This window comes from Ursus maritimus, unplaced genomic scaffold (assembly GCF_017311325.1).
Source record: "Ursus maritimus isolate PB19 unplaced genomic scaffold, ASM1731132v1 scaffold_9, whole genome shotgun sequence".
In the NCBI taxonomy this organism is placed as follows: domain Eukaryota; kingdom Metazoa; phylum Chordata; class Mammalia; order Carnivora; family Ursidae; genus Ursus; species Ursus maritimus.
In genome coordinates, this window is record NW_024427107.1 from 17,042,202 (window position 1) to 17,059,919 (window position 17,718).

The 17,718-nt window shown below is 43.9% G+C and overlaps 1 protein-coding gene across 2 annotated transcripts in view; it reads left to right on the forward strand.

Moving 5' to 3' along the window:
* Window positions 1-943: 943 nt before the first annotated feature.
* TRIM55 (tripartite motif containing 55) overlaps window positions 944-17,718 on the forward strand; it is a 41,078-nt gene continuing 24,303 nt past the window's right edge. For both annotated transcript variants that reach the window (XM_008706738.2, XM_008706737.2), the window contains exons 1-4: window positions 944-1,320; window positions 1,869-2,041; window positions 8,324-8,489; window positions 10,227-10,322. In XM_008706738.2, the coding sequence (XP_008704960.1) occupies window positions 1,153-1,320; window positions 1,869-2,041; window positions 8,324-8,489; window positions 10,227-10,322 (603 nt within the window). In that variant the 5' untranslated portion in view covers window positions 944-1,152. The remainder of the gene's footprint in view (window positions 1,321-1,868; window positions 2,042-8,323; window positions 8,490-10,226; window positions 10,323-17,718) is intronic.

Consider the following 17,718-nt stretch of genomic DNA (forward strand, 5'->3'; position numbering starts at 1 on the left):
AATGACCAGGAAGACTGTCATTTAAAAAATCAACTTGGAGGAGGAGGCCAATGCAAAGAGGTGTAGGAGGGATTTCAGACCAGAGAAAATCCAGGTATGGAAGCAGGACTCTATTTTTACTTCAGTTGGCAGCAGCACTGGTATCTGTTCCCTGCTTTATGGAAAGATGAAATAATGGGTCTCCTACCCCACATGCCAGTTACTACCTCATTATTGATTATTGCTGCAAACTCAATTTAAATTATAAAGCTTGCCAAGTTTTCTTTGTGTTTTTGGTGTGTGTCAGGAGGGGGTTGTAGGCATACAGGATGAAAGAGGGGTTTAGGGAGGAAGGAGACCAAAGCGGAAGAAAAAAGAACTTACCAGAATTTTATTCACAACTTTAAAAAAATGGGACATCGACTGGTGTTTGGATTTTTTTTCATAGATACTTTCATGGTGAAAAGGATTGAATTCAGTTTTTAAATCAGAATTTTTCCCGGACCACAACTCTCACAAAAATGAAAAAAAAAATCAACATTTAGCATGTCTTTAGATGATTGCCTTTGTAAAGCCAGGAGAATGAATTTCGAGACATGTTTTGTGTGTTTTCATTTAAGACAGTATGATCGTGCTACTCTTGGTGACTCGCTTCCTGAGCTCTCAAGGCAGAAATAGCATTTGTTATACAGTTAGACTCTTGGACCGCATTCTCCCCAGTCCTGGAGCAAGCCGTCACCTCGGTCTTACTGAGTGTTCACAGAGGGCGTGGCTCAGTGACTAGGCATGCACATTTGCATTTGTTGTTGACAACAGTCGGCTTCGACCTCCCTCTCCTCACCACCCTGTCTAAATGGGGTTTGTAATCCTTCTTCCCACCCACTCTCTTCACTCCCTGGGGCAGGAATGTTGGCTTCTGTCCTCTGTCACCTGTCAGAATCCATCCTCCTGTCACTGGCTTATATGGACAAGTCAGCCCACTGTCACGTGACCCCCCGCTGCTAAAAACAGGTCCGACACCTCCTCTGAACCTGGGCCTGAAACAATGTCTGCCACTGAGAAAACCATAAAGGACACTTGATCACCCAATCCTTGGAATTATTTCCAGGAAACACTTGCAGAAACCATTCGGAGCACCCTTTCCCTGGCAGTGCACAGAGGGACAGCTAGGAGATGAGCGCATCTTTGAATTATAAGTCTTTTTCCAAAGAGCAGCAGACCATGGATAACTTGGAGAAGCAACTCATCTGTCCTATCTGCTTAGAGATGTTCACGAAACCCGTGGTTATTCTCCCGTGTCAGCATAACCTGTGTAGGAAATGTGCCAGTGATATTTTCCAGGTAGGTTTGTTTGGAATTTAGGGGGGTAAAAAGAGTCTCTTTTCTCAGAATCAAGTGCTTAACTTTTAGGCGAATTCTTTTAGAAAACTTTTTAAGGCAGCATTCGTTTTAAGAAAAACATTTTTTTAAATGATTTCCTTTGTGCTTTGCTGTCTGCCTCCTCCTTACTCCCAAATCTAGTTTTACTTAAATGCTAAGAATCATCTTTGTTTAAAAAAAAAAAAAAAACCTCAAAACATTGAATCTGTTTCAAAATCGTAAATGAATTGCTGCCCAAGGTGTTAATGTTGGAGTTTCTGGCCGGAAGTTTTGGTCATGAAAACACTGGATGGAAAGTGCCTCATGCTGAATGTGGTACGTGGCCATTGACTGTGGGTAAGTGCTGGCCCTGTGTTTTAGGACCACTTGCTGAGGAGGCCCTAAGGGATTATCTCATGGCCAGCTTAAAGTAGAAGTTGATGTCGTTCGTAGTAACAGAGTGAAAAGAAGTCTCAGAAAAACTACGTGTGGCATTACTCAATTCCTCTTTTCTCGCTTGGCAAGAACAGGCCTCTAACCCGTATTTGCCCACAAGAGGGGGTACCACCGTGGCATCAGGGGGCCGGTTTCGCTGCCCGTCCTGTAGACACGAAGTGGTTCTGGACAGACATGGGATATATGGCCTTCAGAGGAACCTACTGGTGGAAAATATCATTGACATCTACAAGCAGGAGTCCACCAGGTATGGTTCCTCCGTGTGTCAACCCCATTTGAAGCTTGTCGTTGTCTATTTGTTTGTTTGTTCTAACGGATCAATACACCAAATGCTTGTTTGCCAATCACAGACATTGTTTTCTCAGAAAATCTTTTTCCAAGAGAGTCCTTCCCAATGTGAGAATTGCGCATGGAAGGAGGAGGCAGCTGGTGCCCGAGGCCTTCGTATCGATTTAAGAATGAAGTAATTCACTAACACTAAGCCATTCGGTAATACTGAAAGAGGCGTACTGCGGCCCACCCAAGCCTTGTATGACGTATGTTTGAGACGTCTCTGCACTTCACAGGTCCTTTGTAGCTCCAGAGTCTACACAGCAGAAAATTTATAGTACAAAACCTCAAGGAAAACTAATAGAAATGGCATTTTCCAAAATAGTCCAGGTCCTAGTTTAGACAGTCTCATCTGAAAATTGTCTAGATGATCACAATAAAAACAAAGTTCTCTAACATTGTTAGTTATGGTACAGACTCTGGGAAGTTGCAAAGCAATGCACAGTCCTGTCCTTTAGCAAGTTAAAGTTTAGAGACATGGGTGGGGGGGATGGCATTCAGGTTATGCTTCTCTAGTGTCTAGAGTGTATTTGCCTCTCTAGTCTCTTAGCATTCACCTGTTGGTAGATACTCAGTAGATGCATCCATTCATTTAAAAAACAAACAAAAGCTTCTTCCTCATCAAATCACATTGGCTATAGAGTTCCTTTCCTAGAGACAACGCTGCAGGAGTTCATTCCTAGAAGGCACGGTGTGAAGAGCCCTTTTTCAATTGTACGCAGGTCAGTCGGGTCCACAAAGCTTGATAGCAATATTGAGACCATCTGGAAATGAACTCATTGTGATTCTTATTAGGAGACATGTATTTATGGAACATCTGCAGGGCTCTAAGAGCCTTGCACTCTTAGAAGGAAAGCTGTTCTATAAATCTAACATATAATTATTATAATCATTATGGCTATTAGTTTCTGCTTAAGATTCAAGCTAAATTAGATAGTGCCAGAATCTAGATGAAATTGGGGAAGAAGAGTAATTGCTGATGACATATTGCAGAGACACGGAGTCAGCTATTTCCATTGCTTCCAGAGTCTCTGGAGAAGAAGGAAAGTGCTATTGTTGCTGCTGTTGCTTCACAGATCGGATCTGATTGTGTTACGTTATTTAAAATGCAAACACACGCACTGTCTCTTAAAAAAAATAACCAGTCAATTAATAACCCAGACAATTATTAATGGTGTTTATATATAACAGCTGATTCAGTGCCTAGTACAGTGTCTTGCACAGAATGGTTACTTTGTAAGTGCCCACTGACGAAGCAACACCACAAAGCTTCTTCCATGTTCTATTGCATTTTGCTACTTGCTACAGTGAGAGCTTGAAATATGGGAAATAACAGCATTAATGTTATGAAATGCAGAGCAGAAGAAATATTTAAACTTGTAGCATTAGCAAAACCACAAGATACACCCTTACTTTAACCATAAAGTCTACACGTGCATTTGCCAAAAAAGTGCCCAGGTGAACAAACTGTATAAAAGTAACGAACCGAATGTCCAACCATGACGCTCATAACTGCGTGCGCTAGTGGTGTTTTTCTGATTATCAAGTTCTACTTACGCTGTTATTTCTTGAACTTGAGACCTGCCTTTGGGACATTTTTACTCGGTGGTAAAACTACAAGTTGCAAAGAGGGCCCAGGTGTTTCTGTTTGGGCATAAACCCAGGTGTTCCCTGGAGGCGGGCAGCCTTGCCAGCCCAGAAGTCTGAGCCGCAGAGTCCATTAGGCAACCTTAGAATAACCTTGGCTATACAGAGTGAGATGAACCCGTCTCTGGCTCACAGTAATTGGGGTGGGGACACAAAGGAGAGGGGCTGGTCAACTCTGACCTCCCACAGAAAGACTGGAGATTGTAGATCTTGACAACACCTGGCCTTCTTACCTAGACTTCTGCAGGAACCAGCCACAGTTTGGGAGGTGACAAGAACAGGAATTTATTTCACTAGTATTAATCATGAAAGTTATAATAATTAATTTATAGTAAGTAAAACTAATACGTGCTGAGTACTTCAACTTTACACATGAATCGTGTATAATTCTCTAATTCTCACAACAATGTTGTGAGATTGTGATTATTATTATTACCTTGTTAAAATTTCTGAATATTTCACTGAAGCTAACTCATATACATAATTTAAACACTGAAATAGTACAAGACCTCTAGGGAGGCCTCCACTCTCACCCCACTCTCTCTCCACCCCCAAGTCTCACTCCCCAGAGCCAACCACTTGTTTTAGTAGTTTTTCTCTTATCACCCAGTGACATCTGTATCCTACAACTATACACCCATTTCTTGATTTTTTTTAAAGATTTTATTTATTTATTTGACAGAGATAGAGACAGCCAGCGAGAGAGGGAACACAAGCAGGGGGAGTGGGAGAGAAAGAAGCAGGCTCATAGCGGAAGAGCCTGATGTGGGGCTTGATCCCGTAACGCCAGGATCACGCCCTGAGCCGAAGGCAGGCGCTTAACCGCTGTGCCACCCAGGCACCCCCATTTCTTGATTTTTTGATTTAGACATTCTCTATCGACTTTTCACTGCACATGATCAGGACAGTGTCCTCCCATGGCTGGGCCTTGCCTACTTGTACCCTTCCCTGGGTTGAATCCTTGTTTCCTAGAACCTATGTTTCTTTTGCTGGTTTATTCTGCTGTTTTTGTGGAGAACATCCTCAAGTAATCTCCCAAAATATGCAGAAAGTGCTCCACTTTGCAGCTTCCCACACACGCCTGCCTTCAGAGTACCTGGCTTCCGAAGTCCCAGAGCCTTTCCCGGGTTCCGCAGCTCAGGTCAGCTTGCTCCGTGCAGGCTTCTCCCCTGCAGGCCCTTAGCAGAGATAAGATGCAACTCCAGAGGGTTACTTCCTTTCATACAGATGTTCTCAACTGCCAACATTTGGTCGACATCTCTCATCTGCTGTCATCTTGCTTGTTTTTTGTCCTTATTGATTTCGACTAGAATGTGATTTTTAAGATTTTGTCGCTCTCATTTTAGTGGGATTTCCACAGGAAACACAAAAGAGGCATAGGTTCACTCTGCCATATTTAATTAGAAGACCCTCAGGCCAATTTTCAGATACGAAAGGAAGCGGAATCTGAAACAGGTTAAGTAACTTGCCCGAGGCCACACAGCCGCCACATGGGGAAGCGGAGCTGGAATTAAACCTGGAGATCAGTTTGACTCTGAGGGCACCGCCTGCCATGCCTCGCCAAGACCAGATGCCCACCCTTCGGGAAGCTCCACGATGGTCCCAGCAACCTGAGGCCAGAGAGGCTACAGACTCCTTGAGGCTGGCCGGCACTGAATGGCGAGGGGCCACTGCCCGCCTCTGGAGCTGAGCCCTGAGCCCCAGCTGCGAGCTCAGACCCTCTCACCTCATGAAAGTGCATTTACATCATATTTATGCCACGTTTGACCCAAGTCTGTTATATGTTTTAAGCCGTCTAAAGGTTTCTATTATATACCCACTTATAAGTGGGGGATGTCTCTGGGCCTGTGTTGCTACGTAAACAAGAAAAATCTGGTAAGGAACATGGGCAGTAGTTCTCAGCCTGTATCACATTATGGAAAAATAATCACAATCAAGACTAAACATACAGCCTTACGGCTATTGACACATTTTTAGTGTTTCTGTATACTCTGTATATAATTGCACTATATATATCGTAGATGTGGTCTCTGGTCAGAGCTGTTGACATCAGAATAGCACGTGGGCCACAGGCTGCCCTCAGGAAATGCTGCAGGGAGATCAGCCACTGAAGCATCACCTGTGCCATTTTCCAGTAAATGTGCTCCAGACACATACTCGACATTTATTATCACGAGACAGAGATACATGGTAGGGAAGATATTGGAGGTGGAGAAGCCTTTGACCAAGCAAAGAGCAAACCACCACTCCTAGTCTCTAGATAACCCCCAGAGGGCTTTGTCACTTATAAATGGAGTCTTCAGAATTTTGTCTGGCCCCTTCCTTCGGGGCTCATGAATGCCAAGTGACCCTGGGTTTTCCCCATATTTCATATGCCTTACCCAGGTGAGTGGTTTTACATTAGAGCACAAGGAGTACTGTCCATTAATCTGGCAGATTCTCTTTCCTTTCTCATTCATTCAATAAATATTTACTGAGTACGCATTCTGTGCAGGCATTGTTCTGGGCAAAAAAAGAAGACAAACCTGCCCTCGTGGAACTCACATTTTGGTGGAGGAAACAGACCAGGCAGAGTTTACTTTTCTCAGTTGACTTCCAAGAATATAGCAGAAATTCAAGTCAGGAGGCCACAGACTTTATGGAAAACATATTGCTATAATACTGGAGAAAAATTGCTTTTACAAAAACCAGATTCTGAAATCTTGAAGCTGGAAGCCCATACAATTTCCTTACCAGACCCAGGGCTTCTCCCAACAGCCCAATCTCTTGACTTGACTCCTACCTAGTGATTTATAGATGTAAATCAGTATATTCTCCGCCTTTCTCTGAGTTCTGGGGTTGCGGCTACATGGTACCACATCAATAGCAATGGTTTCCCAACCATTGTATTCCTGTCTCACAGCAGAAGCACATTTTACACTGTGATACGCTGACCGTTACATACGTGGGTAGATATAGAGACAAATAGATATGAAATACATACTTTTGTTTCCAATGTGCTTAGGTACGTGCACAAACACACATATGTACCTACGTACACATCTATGTACACCAGAAACAGAAGACTCGGCTATCATTACTTATTCTTACTACATGTAGTTCACAGTATTTACTGTTCTATTTTATTTTGATTTTAACAATGCTGGTCATGACCCTGAAATTGATTTCATGGCCCATAATAATCGATTTCATGGCCCATTAAAACCTGCAGTTTTTTAAAAAGCGGATCTTGAAAACAATAGCAAAATTCAGTCCCAAATCTTTTAAATAACTATGTGTTTGGGAATGTGAGGAAAGGTTATAGATTTGTATTTATATTTTTCAGGTACCTCTGAAAACTATTTACAACCTCGCTCTTTAGCTAGGATATGGAAGAATTCCAGGTTTTTGCAGAAGTAGGCTACACCCACATCTCTCACCATGCTCTCCAGAGAGGGCCTAGAACACCACGGCTGGCATAATTTTGGTCTTGATCATAATACGTAAGCCTCGCTGAAGGTACCGGGCCCTACCGTTTAATAGCAATGCGCTGTGAACTTGGGCTGCTCCAGGTGATTCTACAGCTAACAGGTTATTCTTAAAAAGCAAGGACTTGTCACTCCCAATTCATGCGTTCAATTCCCATCACTTGGTTATCATCTCACTAACACACACAAATCTAACTCCCCATTATTACCTGTTGCAGTTCCGAAAAGTTTTGGCTGGTGCTGAACTGTACGGGAAAACTGAGTCTTGGGGATTATCTGTGAGATCCTTTCTTCCAAGGTTACCACCACGTCCCAGAACAGCATTTTGCATTTTTCTTATTGCTTAAAGTACTGTTACCTTCACCGAGCACTTACTAACCACTCTTAATCAGTGTCAAGTCCTCACTCAGGAAGTTATTTACATTTAATTTTCTTAGCGGCAGAAAGAGACCCAAACAAATGAATGAATCACATGCTGACATTTTCCTTCTTACACAGAGCTGCTTCCCAGCAGCGCCTAGACTCATAATCAGAGATGAGGGCTCCTCCAGCCCACCCCCCTCCTCCTTTCGGCGGGAAGGGCGTTTGCTAGAGCCTACAGAGTTGGGATCTAGCGTCTCTGCAAAGCTGGGGGAAACCTGAGATTTAGTTTACCAGCAACTTGGCTCCTTCTTTACACTTAATTGGAAAGTACCTCAAGAGACTTGTGAGTGTGTAGAGACAGGGCTGAAGCACACTCCTAACACAAAAACCCAGTGTTCAGCTTTCAGGAATTCCACTAGACGTGTTTTAAACCTTCAGTAACTTGAAATCAGCCACGATGGGGACACTCACCACAGAAATTGTCAAATGCTACAGATCAGAGTGTCTGAGTCCTACCCCCTCACCCCGGGCTGGTTGTTAGAGATCTATCAGCACACCACCGCTAACCACAGGGCAGCGGAATTTGGAGGGCTCTGAGCACAGGAAGGGTAGCGTTTTCTGGAATAGCAATGCTGGGCGTTTTCTGGAATAGCAATGCTCATCACTCCTCTCTGCTTCGGCCCATTGGGAGTTGACATGTTGATCTGCCTACCTCCTCCCAGACCAGAAAAGAAGTCTGACCAGCCCATGTGTGAGGAGCATGAAGAGGAACGCATCAACATCTACTGTCTGAACTGTGAAGTGCCCACCTGCTCTCTGTGCAAGGTCTTTGGGGCACACAAGGATTGCCAGGTGGCACCCCTAACTCACGTGTTCCAGAGGCAGAAGGTAACAGAGCCTCTCCGACCCCTGCGGCTCCTCCTTTGCAGCCCCTTCCAAGTGCCTGTGTGATTGGCTGCCTTTGCTCAAGGGGACCAACCAAGCCACATGGCCCTGAGGCCAAGCAGCACAGAGGGAGGAGCGGAAGGGGCGATGTGCTGGTGAGCACGTGGCCACTGGCTAGATTCCCTGGAGAGGAAGGGGACTGCTAGAGAGAAAGGGGTGCCAAGGGTTGGGAAGGTGCGCAGAGGGCAAGGGTCACTGTTTCTTGTGCACCTTGGAGGTTGCTGAAGACAAGCCGTGTGTGGGCACCTGATTTGAGCCATTTGAAGTTCAGACTATAGATATGAAAAGGATAACTTTCCACTGCAGGCGCAGGAATTCTTCATTCGCTAACAAAAGGTTCTGTTTGCCACACCCTCCCAGGCCGTTTCTCCCCCACTGCTATTGTATTACACATCGAGGCTAAGTTAAACTGGCCTCCTAGCCTTTGCACCAAGGCCAGTTGCTGATAGGCCCCCTCTGAGTTTGGCACATGCCCCCATCCCAGGGCCTCAGCCTCAACCCTCACATTGTGACCAACTATAGTTTGTCCCCAGCTTATCACTGACCTGCCAACCAGGTTTCATCCATTGGCAAGTAGCAACGTGCCCATCTGATGCAAATAAACATGCAGTGGTGTGCTCGGACAGATGCAGCCGCTCCCGGCCCCCAGAACTGGAGCAGCTCCATATCTCAGCTGCTTTCTGTGAAGCCACAGAGTCCACATTTGGTCAGTGTGTTACTGCGAGGATCACAGTGGGAATCAAATTGGAAAGCTAAACCAGTGAGTACTAGATGCCAAAGAAGCAGGATTTAGCGAGGTATCTATAACATTTACTTATTTTTCAATCCGCTCATGATTTATTTCCCCTTTTCCCTTCCATACCTACCCACCCCGCTCAAGTCATGGCATGTTAGAACTGAATGGTACTTGTTTCCCTCAGAGCCCTAGAAACTCACGTGGGATGGACAGAAGGACAGACTGGCAGGACTTCCACCCCGCTCCTCTTCAGGCAAAGGGATTCCTTTGGGTTTCCTTATTAGCTTCATTTTGAAGAAAGGGTTCTGAAGCTTTAAAATGTTTTCCAACCACAGTTCTGGTCCAGTCTTCTCACTTTATATTCGAGAAAAGTAGGGTCCAAAATGATGGCATATTTGCCCAACATCATAAAGAAGTTAAAGGCAGAGTTGGACCAAGCAGGTAGGTGTCCTAAGACCCCATTCAGTGCTGCCTGGTGGTCCATAGCCAGTCTTGGAAAGGGCTAAGTACAAACAATGGAAGCCCTTTGAGTGGAAAGAGGAGAGGAGTTGCCAGTTGACAATTCTCCCCTAGAGCCAGTCAGATGTTCCAGCTTCAAGTTTGTAATGAGTTAGTCTGGTACACATGGAAGGTACATAATACGTTCTAGCTATCGTCTGTGATTCGATGTTCACAATTCTTTTTAGCAGGGTCACAGTCTCCACTAAGAGTTTGGTGACAACTACGAAACTTCTTCCCAGACAAATGCACTTATATATACACATCCATACAGAATTTTATTTACAAGACCAGGAGGTTGACGGGCCTTCTAAGCCTCACTGTTAACTCCTAAGGGGCTCAATGGGCTCTGGGTTAGGAATCCCTGAGGACAATACTGTGATTTATCCGCACTCAGTGCTGACTAGAAAGCTCCTGAAATCTTGCATCCCTTTCCCCTTCATTAGTCTGAGCTCAGTGATGGCATCGCTGTCCTTGTGGGAAGCAATGATCGAGTCCAGGGAGTGATCAGCCAGCTGGAGGACACCTGTAAAACTATTGAGGTAAGTCAAGCAACTCCAACCAAGCATAAAGGAAGCCTGAACCCCCGGGGGGTTGTGGCTGCCTCATGCCACACAAGCTTGCCTTACAGAACGACCTCCTTCCTCATATGTCTCTCAAACATTCTCCCGGCTCAGGAAGAGAAGTTACCACGTGAGTCAACAATGCAGATTTGGCCACACTTACTAGGGTGATTTTGGCATTTGTTGTTCTTCTTGGTCAACCCATTTTGAAAGATTAGCCACAAGAAAAATCAGTTCCCAGTAATGGAAATGAGTGTTTTCCACCACAATAGCACAAGTTCTTTGTGGCGGTCCAATGGTCTTAAGACGCGCTGGTTAGTGCTTTGGAAATTCCTGCGCAGGTTCGAGCTACCTATCTGCGCCCTGCCAGCGGAGCCACGAAGGGGGACAGCAGGAGGAGAAAGATGTGTCTGACCATGGTTGGAGAATGATCCAGTAGCTGGGAGCTCACTGATACCAGAGTTCTCGCTCATTCGTCCCTGCCCTCTGCCTGGCCCGGTGCCTCGCGCATAATAAACACTCAGTACAAACTTGAACAAATGCGCGAATAGCTGGCCGCTCAGCTCACACTTAAGTTTGGCCTATAAGAAATACTGTGAATCCACCCTTCCTCCAGATCAAATATAAACTGTGTAATTGCTGAAGACAAAATGCTGAAGCCTAAAGAGGTTTAGCTATGTGGCAGGTATGTTGTCAAGAACTAAAGATTCACAGACTAGTTAAGCCGGGCTGCACAGAGGCAGGTGCGAGACAGCTGGGTGAGTGCGGCTTTCTGGATCTGTAACCCGGAGCCACTTATTACCATCTCCCTGCTTGAAGTTTGGGGGTTACATGTTTGTTTTCAGTTGGACCTCAGGTGCAATGTGGAGGCATGGTACTGCTCAGTCTGTGGCATATTGTCCTTATTGCTGTGGGCAAGGCCCCTCTTGTTACCTATTTATTTCCTTTCATTCTCATTTCCCACTCTCTTCTCTGTAAATAACCACTCTAACATGTTTGCTGTTCTGTTTACCTATGCTCTCATAAAATCGTTATTGTTTTATATACACACCTTTTACTTTTATAAATGGTATTGTGCTGTATTTCTCATTCTGCTTCTTACTTTTTTTAAACTAAGCATTAGGTTTTAAGATCCATTCTCATGTACATTCAATACCTCATTTTTCTCCTCTGAAAAATGGGACATAGTACCCATTTTATAGAGTTACTGTGAGAAATTAAATAAGCATAAGCAAAATGCCTAGCACAGTGTCTAGTATATGGTGAGTGCCTGGTAAGTGTCCTGTTTTCATTAGGTTATCATTAGAAAGGCAAATCCGATCACAAGCCGAAGGCTGGCTCCTAGATGATGATTTCAAGACACTGGCCATAATCATCTCATTTTAGATTTACGCATCATTAAAATCAACGTCCTCTCTTCTCCATACTCATATTCCTGAAGAGATCCTAAATCTGGGATCCATTTATAGAAGAAAAGTTTTCTCTTGGTGAAGAGCCCAAAGAGATTACAAAATGAACAATATAAACTCTTTTCTTTTTGCATATTTACAGTAAAGGCCAAATACAACTTAGTAAGCCGTGAATCAGCACTCCAGTGTGGTACCATGTTGAATCTTGAGTGTATAAATAGGAGTATGTTGCTTGTGGGCGAGTGAGGTAATCTCTATACTCATCTCTGGTCAGGGCTTCATCAGAGACCTCTGTCCAAGACATAGAGGCTGCAGAACTTAAACAGGAGAAAAGCTCTGTGGGTCACATTTGGCCTTAAGCAAACAACTCGGGCTCTATTTAGCCAGCATCAGAGGACACCGAGAGGGCAAGGAAAGATTTGACAACTGGTTCTCTTCCTGGAGGCCAGCCAGGGGCACAATAGGAAGCAGCTGTTTTTGCTTTCACTGAGAACAAGACAAGAAGGAACAGGTTTGAAGTTAAGTCAGCAGAAGGGATTTAGTGCAGATATCAGGAGGAACTTCCTGGCAGTGGAGGTCAGGATTATTACCTCTATTATTACTGATAAAAACATTCATCGAACATGACACAACATTCATCGAACATGACACCCTTTTACAAGTATCTTCACAGGTTATGAGAGGAGTATAATTGTTCCCTGGAGGGCTTTCCGATGAAGCTGTAAATTGGCAGGAGTCTTAAAAGTGTCCATCCCTTTTACCTATTTATTTCACTCCTGAGATTTTGCCTTAAGGAAATAAAAACAGTATAGAATGTATATATTCATAAATAACCCTCCATATACATTTATCGGGAGAGAAAACCCCAGAAACCAAAAGGTCAAGAACAGTGAACAGTGGATCTCCTTCCTCATGTATTCCCATATTTCACATTTTTCTAAAGCGAGCCTGACATTTTTAATAACCAGTAAGATAAAGAACGAATGAATGTGGCTCAGATAAGCACAGTTCTTTCAGCTCAGTTTAGGTGGCTCATCTGGAGATGTAGGTATTGGCTCAGAGTCTCATGGGGGTCTCTGATTTGTTGATCCCTATCTGATGCAAATATCCTCCATTTGAAGAGGCCAGAGGCCAGAGACACTGCCGCAAATGGCCACGTGGTGCGCCCGTAATCCCCGAGGTGATCTCCATTGAGGCAGGGCCATATCCGTGGGCAAAACACCAGAGGCTCTTTGCGCTGCCAGCCTGCGAGGCAGGTGTCGTGAAGCACCGCAGGTTCTTGACTGAGAGTGAAATGGTCCTACCTTGCACAGCAGGTGAATTCTGCCCCAGAGTTCAGGTCACAGGGCTCCTGTTCTCCCATTCTCCCTGGGGTGGTTGTTTTCCCTCCTGGCTTGGCTCACCACCTGCCTGCAAACATTTTCCAGGGACGCCATTGGTGGCTCCTGGCCAAGGGGTGGGGAGCTGTTGTTAAAGAATTCTCTCCTCTGATTGGTGAAGAACCCCTTAGGGACAGGAAATGGAGTAGTCCCGGGGTGGGCACTATCCTTCCCTAATTACCTCGCCTCTTCCCACTTGGGGCCCTGACACCTGCCCTTTGGTAGGAGTGCCCATTCCTTGCACATCTCTAATTTTGTCCCTGATCATGTAATGTCTTGCAGGGCTGGTCCAGTCAGGCACCCGGCCCAGGACCAGCCCTGGAGAGCTGTTGAGCTTAGGCTAAATCACACTGTGGACTCCTTGTTATCCTTTAAAAATAACGTATGCGGTTGACGTGAGTTTACAATGATTCTGAGAGTGGCTTTGAGAAGGACTTTAGTCACAAAAGGGCAGTCTGAACTGTGTCAAAATGGGGAGCCGCATTTTTTTCTCATTGCTGAGGGCTGACGGTGGGTGAAGGAGCCTTCGGTCTTTTTAGCACTCCTGGCTGAATGTGGCTCAGCCTGAGATATTTGTAGAGCTCTCTACTGTAGGTTGTTGGAGGGCCTTCTAGACTGTTCTAGACAAGCCCAGCATGGTCTAGAGCTACACTTGCCTTTCCAGGCCAGGAAATGTTCTGACAGGCTGGGCCTCAGAAAGAGGGCTGCTGGTTGGAGTAGACAAGTACCCTGCCTTGGGAGCTCTCTGTTTCCAGAAAAATGTGCTTGGCTTTCCTTCCTCATCCCTAGAAATCATAACTTCCATCTTACAGTCTTTACAAAGGGCACTTATCCTATGTCACTGGACACCCAAGAGAGTAGGCTATTAATACGGGCCCTCCTGAGGCAGGCAGGCAGGCAGGCATAGAAATAATCCTGTTTTGTATGGATGCATGTCTAAAGGAAACAGCTACAAGTTGAATAATAAATATTTGATCTTGAGCATTTCCATTATCTGAAAAATGACAACTTTCATAAGATCCCCCAATGATTTTGCAATGAAAACAAATCTATTGTACTTCCAAAACAATAATTTTACCCAAACAGCTTTTGGGACATTGTCCATGCAGTTACAAGTATGAAGTCTAAATATAGTAAGAATCATTTTAATAAGCATGCAAAAATGTTTAAGGCGACATTTTAAAGGCAATATAACATATGCTTAAAAGACCAGGTTTCAGAATTTGAATTTTAGCTGCCATTAACTATATGACCTTGGGAAATGACTTAAGTTCTTTGTCCCTCAACTTCCTCACTGGTACAGTGGAGTTAATAATACATTCTTCACAGTGTTATTGTGATGCCTAAGTTGGGGTAAGAGGCACGTGCCAGGGGCTTGATTAAGTCACCTCATGGTACTCTCACAGTCAGCTTGCAAAGAGCACACTTATTGTAACGATGCTAATAATTGTTTGAACCACTGGAGCACTGGGAACATCTTTTAAATGGTGTCAGAATAAGACTATCAGGGTCTTGATCAATTATGATGTGGGGCTAAGCAACCCCCCTCAGATGGAAAAACTGAACATGAATGGTAGAAGATATTAGTCCTATTCTTGATCTAAGAGTCTTGGAGGTACTTAAACTATTGGTACAAGGGAGGCTAAGGCTCTTCTGGGAAACACGTTGACTCTCCACTGCAGACAGGAGCAAGTTAAACAACACCATGCTCTTGTGGCTTTCACTGAACCAGAGGGCTCAAGTCAGTACAGACTCGCAGGACTCTGCTTTACCAAGTTTACTCAAGAAGCTTCTAAATGGTCTGAACAGACACCCCAGGAGTAAGCTTTAGAGATCCCATAACTTAGAACATAATTGTTCTTCTAACATGAAGCAGATGGCAACATGATACAATGGAAAACAGCATGAATTTGGGAGTTCCAAGCCCCACGGCTGCTAGGTAGCGTTGCTTTGCTGAGCACTGCACAAGCCATCCCACTGACAGGAGAGGGGCTGAACTCCAGCTCCTGTGCCTGGAAGGAACATGTCATTCTCATTTGTCTTTTCTAGTGTAGCCCGGCAGAGACCCAGCTTCTCGTCCTGGTCTGCCCTCATGGGACTTCTCCCAAGTGCTAGGAATTAAGGCTTTACGAGCAAAGGGTTGGCTGATTTCCTCAGGAAAATCTTCCTATCTGAATGTAGTTCTTCCTTTAGTGTTATTAACCTGCTGTCTGCTTTCCTGCCCCCCTTCTTTTGGGGGTGGTGGGGAGAGAAAACCCTGTTGGGCTTAATGAAGGGAATTCTGAAGTACTGTATTTCAAATGAAGCCGAGTGTGCACTCCCAAACCCAGAGCCGTAGCACCGAACAAGAGTGGGTGTTGACGAGTGGTGGGGGAATGTGGTGGGTATGTGAATGAGCCGGCTAGAGCCACAGTTGCTCAGTGACAAGTGGTGGGGCGAAGAGCTTATCTTCAGCTCTATTTTGGTCACAGAGGCATGTTCCTTACATGGTAAGAGCAGCAGTTCCAATTGTCTTAGGTTTTCCTGTCACAGCCCTGGCACATTCCCAAGCTGGGACTGGTGTTGCAGGGCCAGGACATATAATTTATGTCTTCATGCTGGAGATGACCACTCTGAAATTTGCCAGGAGTGGAAAGAGACATTTTATAGCCTGAAGACTCTGAAATATCTCTACATTTCCCTCAAGTCACAGAGTCTTGGAACTGTAGAGTCAGAAGTGACTTTGGCCATCACCCAATCCCATCCCTTATTGTACAAATAAGAAAACTGTCCTGAGGCTGAGTGGCCTCCCTACGGTTGCACAGCTGTTTTTGCTGTTTTCTTTTGAGTACTGAATGAAGCAGAGGCTTGGAGTACCTACTTACATATCTATTTTCTGGGAACACAGAAACTTTTGAAGACTGAATATCCCTAGATACAAGTCATATTTCATTCATTCACTCAGTCATTCAGACCATCTTTCTCATGTGTGCACGCTGTGCCATATTCTGCACACATAATTCTGGGAAGTAGTGATGAACTAAACAGAAAAGGTTCCTGCTCTCAGGAAAGTTTTGTTCTAGGAGGGAAGTTAGACAATAAAACCAATAAATGACAAGATCATTTCGGAGAGTAACAAGTGCTTGGGGAGAAAGTGAGCCACTGAAAGTCTGGCCATTAAAAACAATGGAATGATGGTACTTTGAATGGCAGGCTCTATACTCTTTAGTAAAAGATTTTCTGCTGTTGATTTTTTCCATGGAACACTTCTCTTTGCAGCTGCATATCTTGTATCTTATCGCTACTAAACTATAAAGGAGGCTAAAAATTAGAGTGTGTCAGTTTTAACATTTCTATGAAAGCAACAGCTAAACAATGGGTTTTAGATAAATATTAAAGATTACCTAGTCACTTCAAAGGAAATGGTCAAATGATTACTTGCATTTTTTCCTTTTTAGCCAGATATTATGACATTGGTTGGAAACAGATATCCCACCTGTTATTATTTCACAATTTTAATATGGACAGCGTAGTTTTCCCTTTATAAAATCACCCTTTTTGGTATATTGCATCCCTACTGGGTTCACCTTAGAGATGGGATGAATCTTGTTTTCATTCAAGGACTACAGACAACTTTTATTTTGTTCTTCTAACTGTCCTGGCAGACCTAGGACATACATCATGTTGCAGTGGAGGCTACGCATCAGAATATGCTTAGAGCCAATACCCAGTGCATTTATGATGGAAATCACTTCAATTGCTAAACACGCTCACACAGGTGCACATGGGTATACACACACACACAGGAAATAAGAACTGGAGATATCAAAAGGAAGAAAATGGAAAATATTTGAAAAAATAAACTTCAAAGTCCAAAAAGTATATATCTTGATTCAATTACTATCCAGAGAAGTGGGGGTAGGGAGAAGATACACAGCCAAGAATTCTTACTGAAGTCTTTTTTTTTTTTAACCAACGCTTTTAACTGCAATAAGTGAAAAAGAATGTTAAAAGCAAAAAGAAATCTTTGAGGTGAGGAAGTTTTTGTGGAGAAGAGATAAAGATGGTTGCTATCATGCTTTTGCAGGTAACAATTATCCTTTAAAGTATGTTACCTGCAGACATTTCAATGATGCAGAAGTCCGCATTTTTCCCATTCCATTTCTCAGGTTACTAGAAAGTCACTGTTGAAAGCATTTCAGGTCCATATTTACAAAGGCACAGTAGGTACTGAAATTCAGAATAATCACTATCACTAGCAAGCTGGCTTCTAAGAGCATATTTTTCTTTCACAGCATTTACCTGTTCCCTAATTACCTCAGAGGGTGAGTCGATAAGCTGAGGTGTTTGTTGTTAACTGACTTTCATAGCACTTGAAGGTCTCGTAGTGCAGAACGATGAAAGGGCGCCCAGCTTAGTCTCTCATGCATAGCTTCTACCTCAGAGAGTATGAAAAAAATAGAAGAATTTTAATTTCATGGAGTATTTCTCATTTGAATCTGACATTAGGTTAACGTGAACATCTTAAGTTTGTTTCTAAAAGTCTGTAAGTACGAATTCCAAGAAAGAAGCATATTTTTCCTAGTTCAGAAACAGATTTGTCTGACT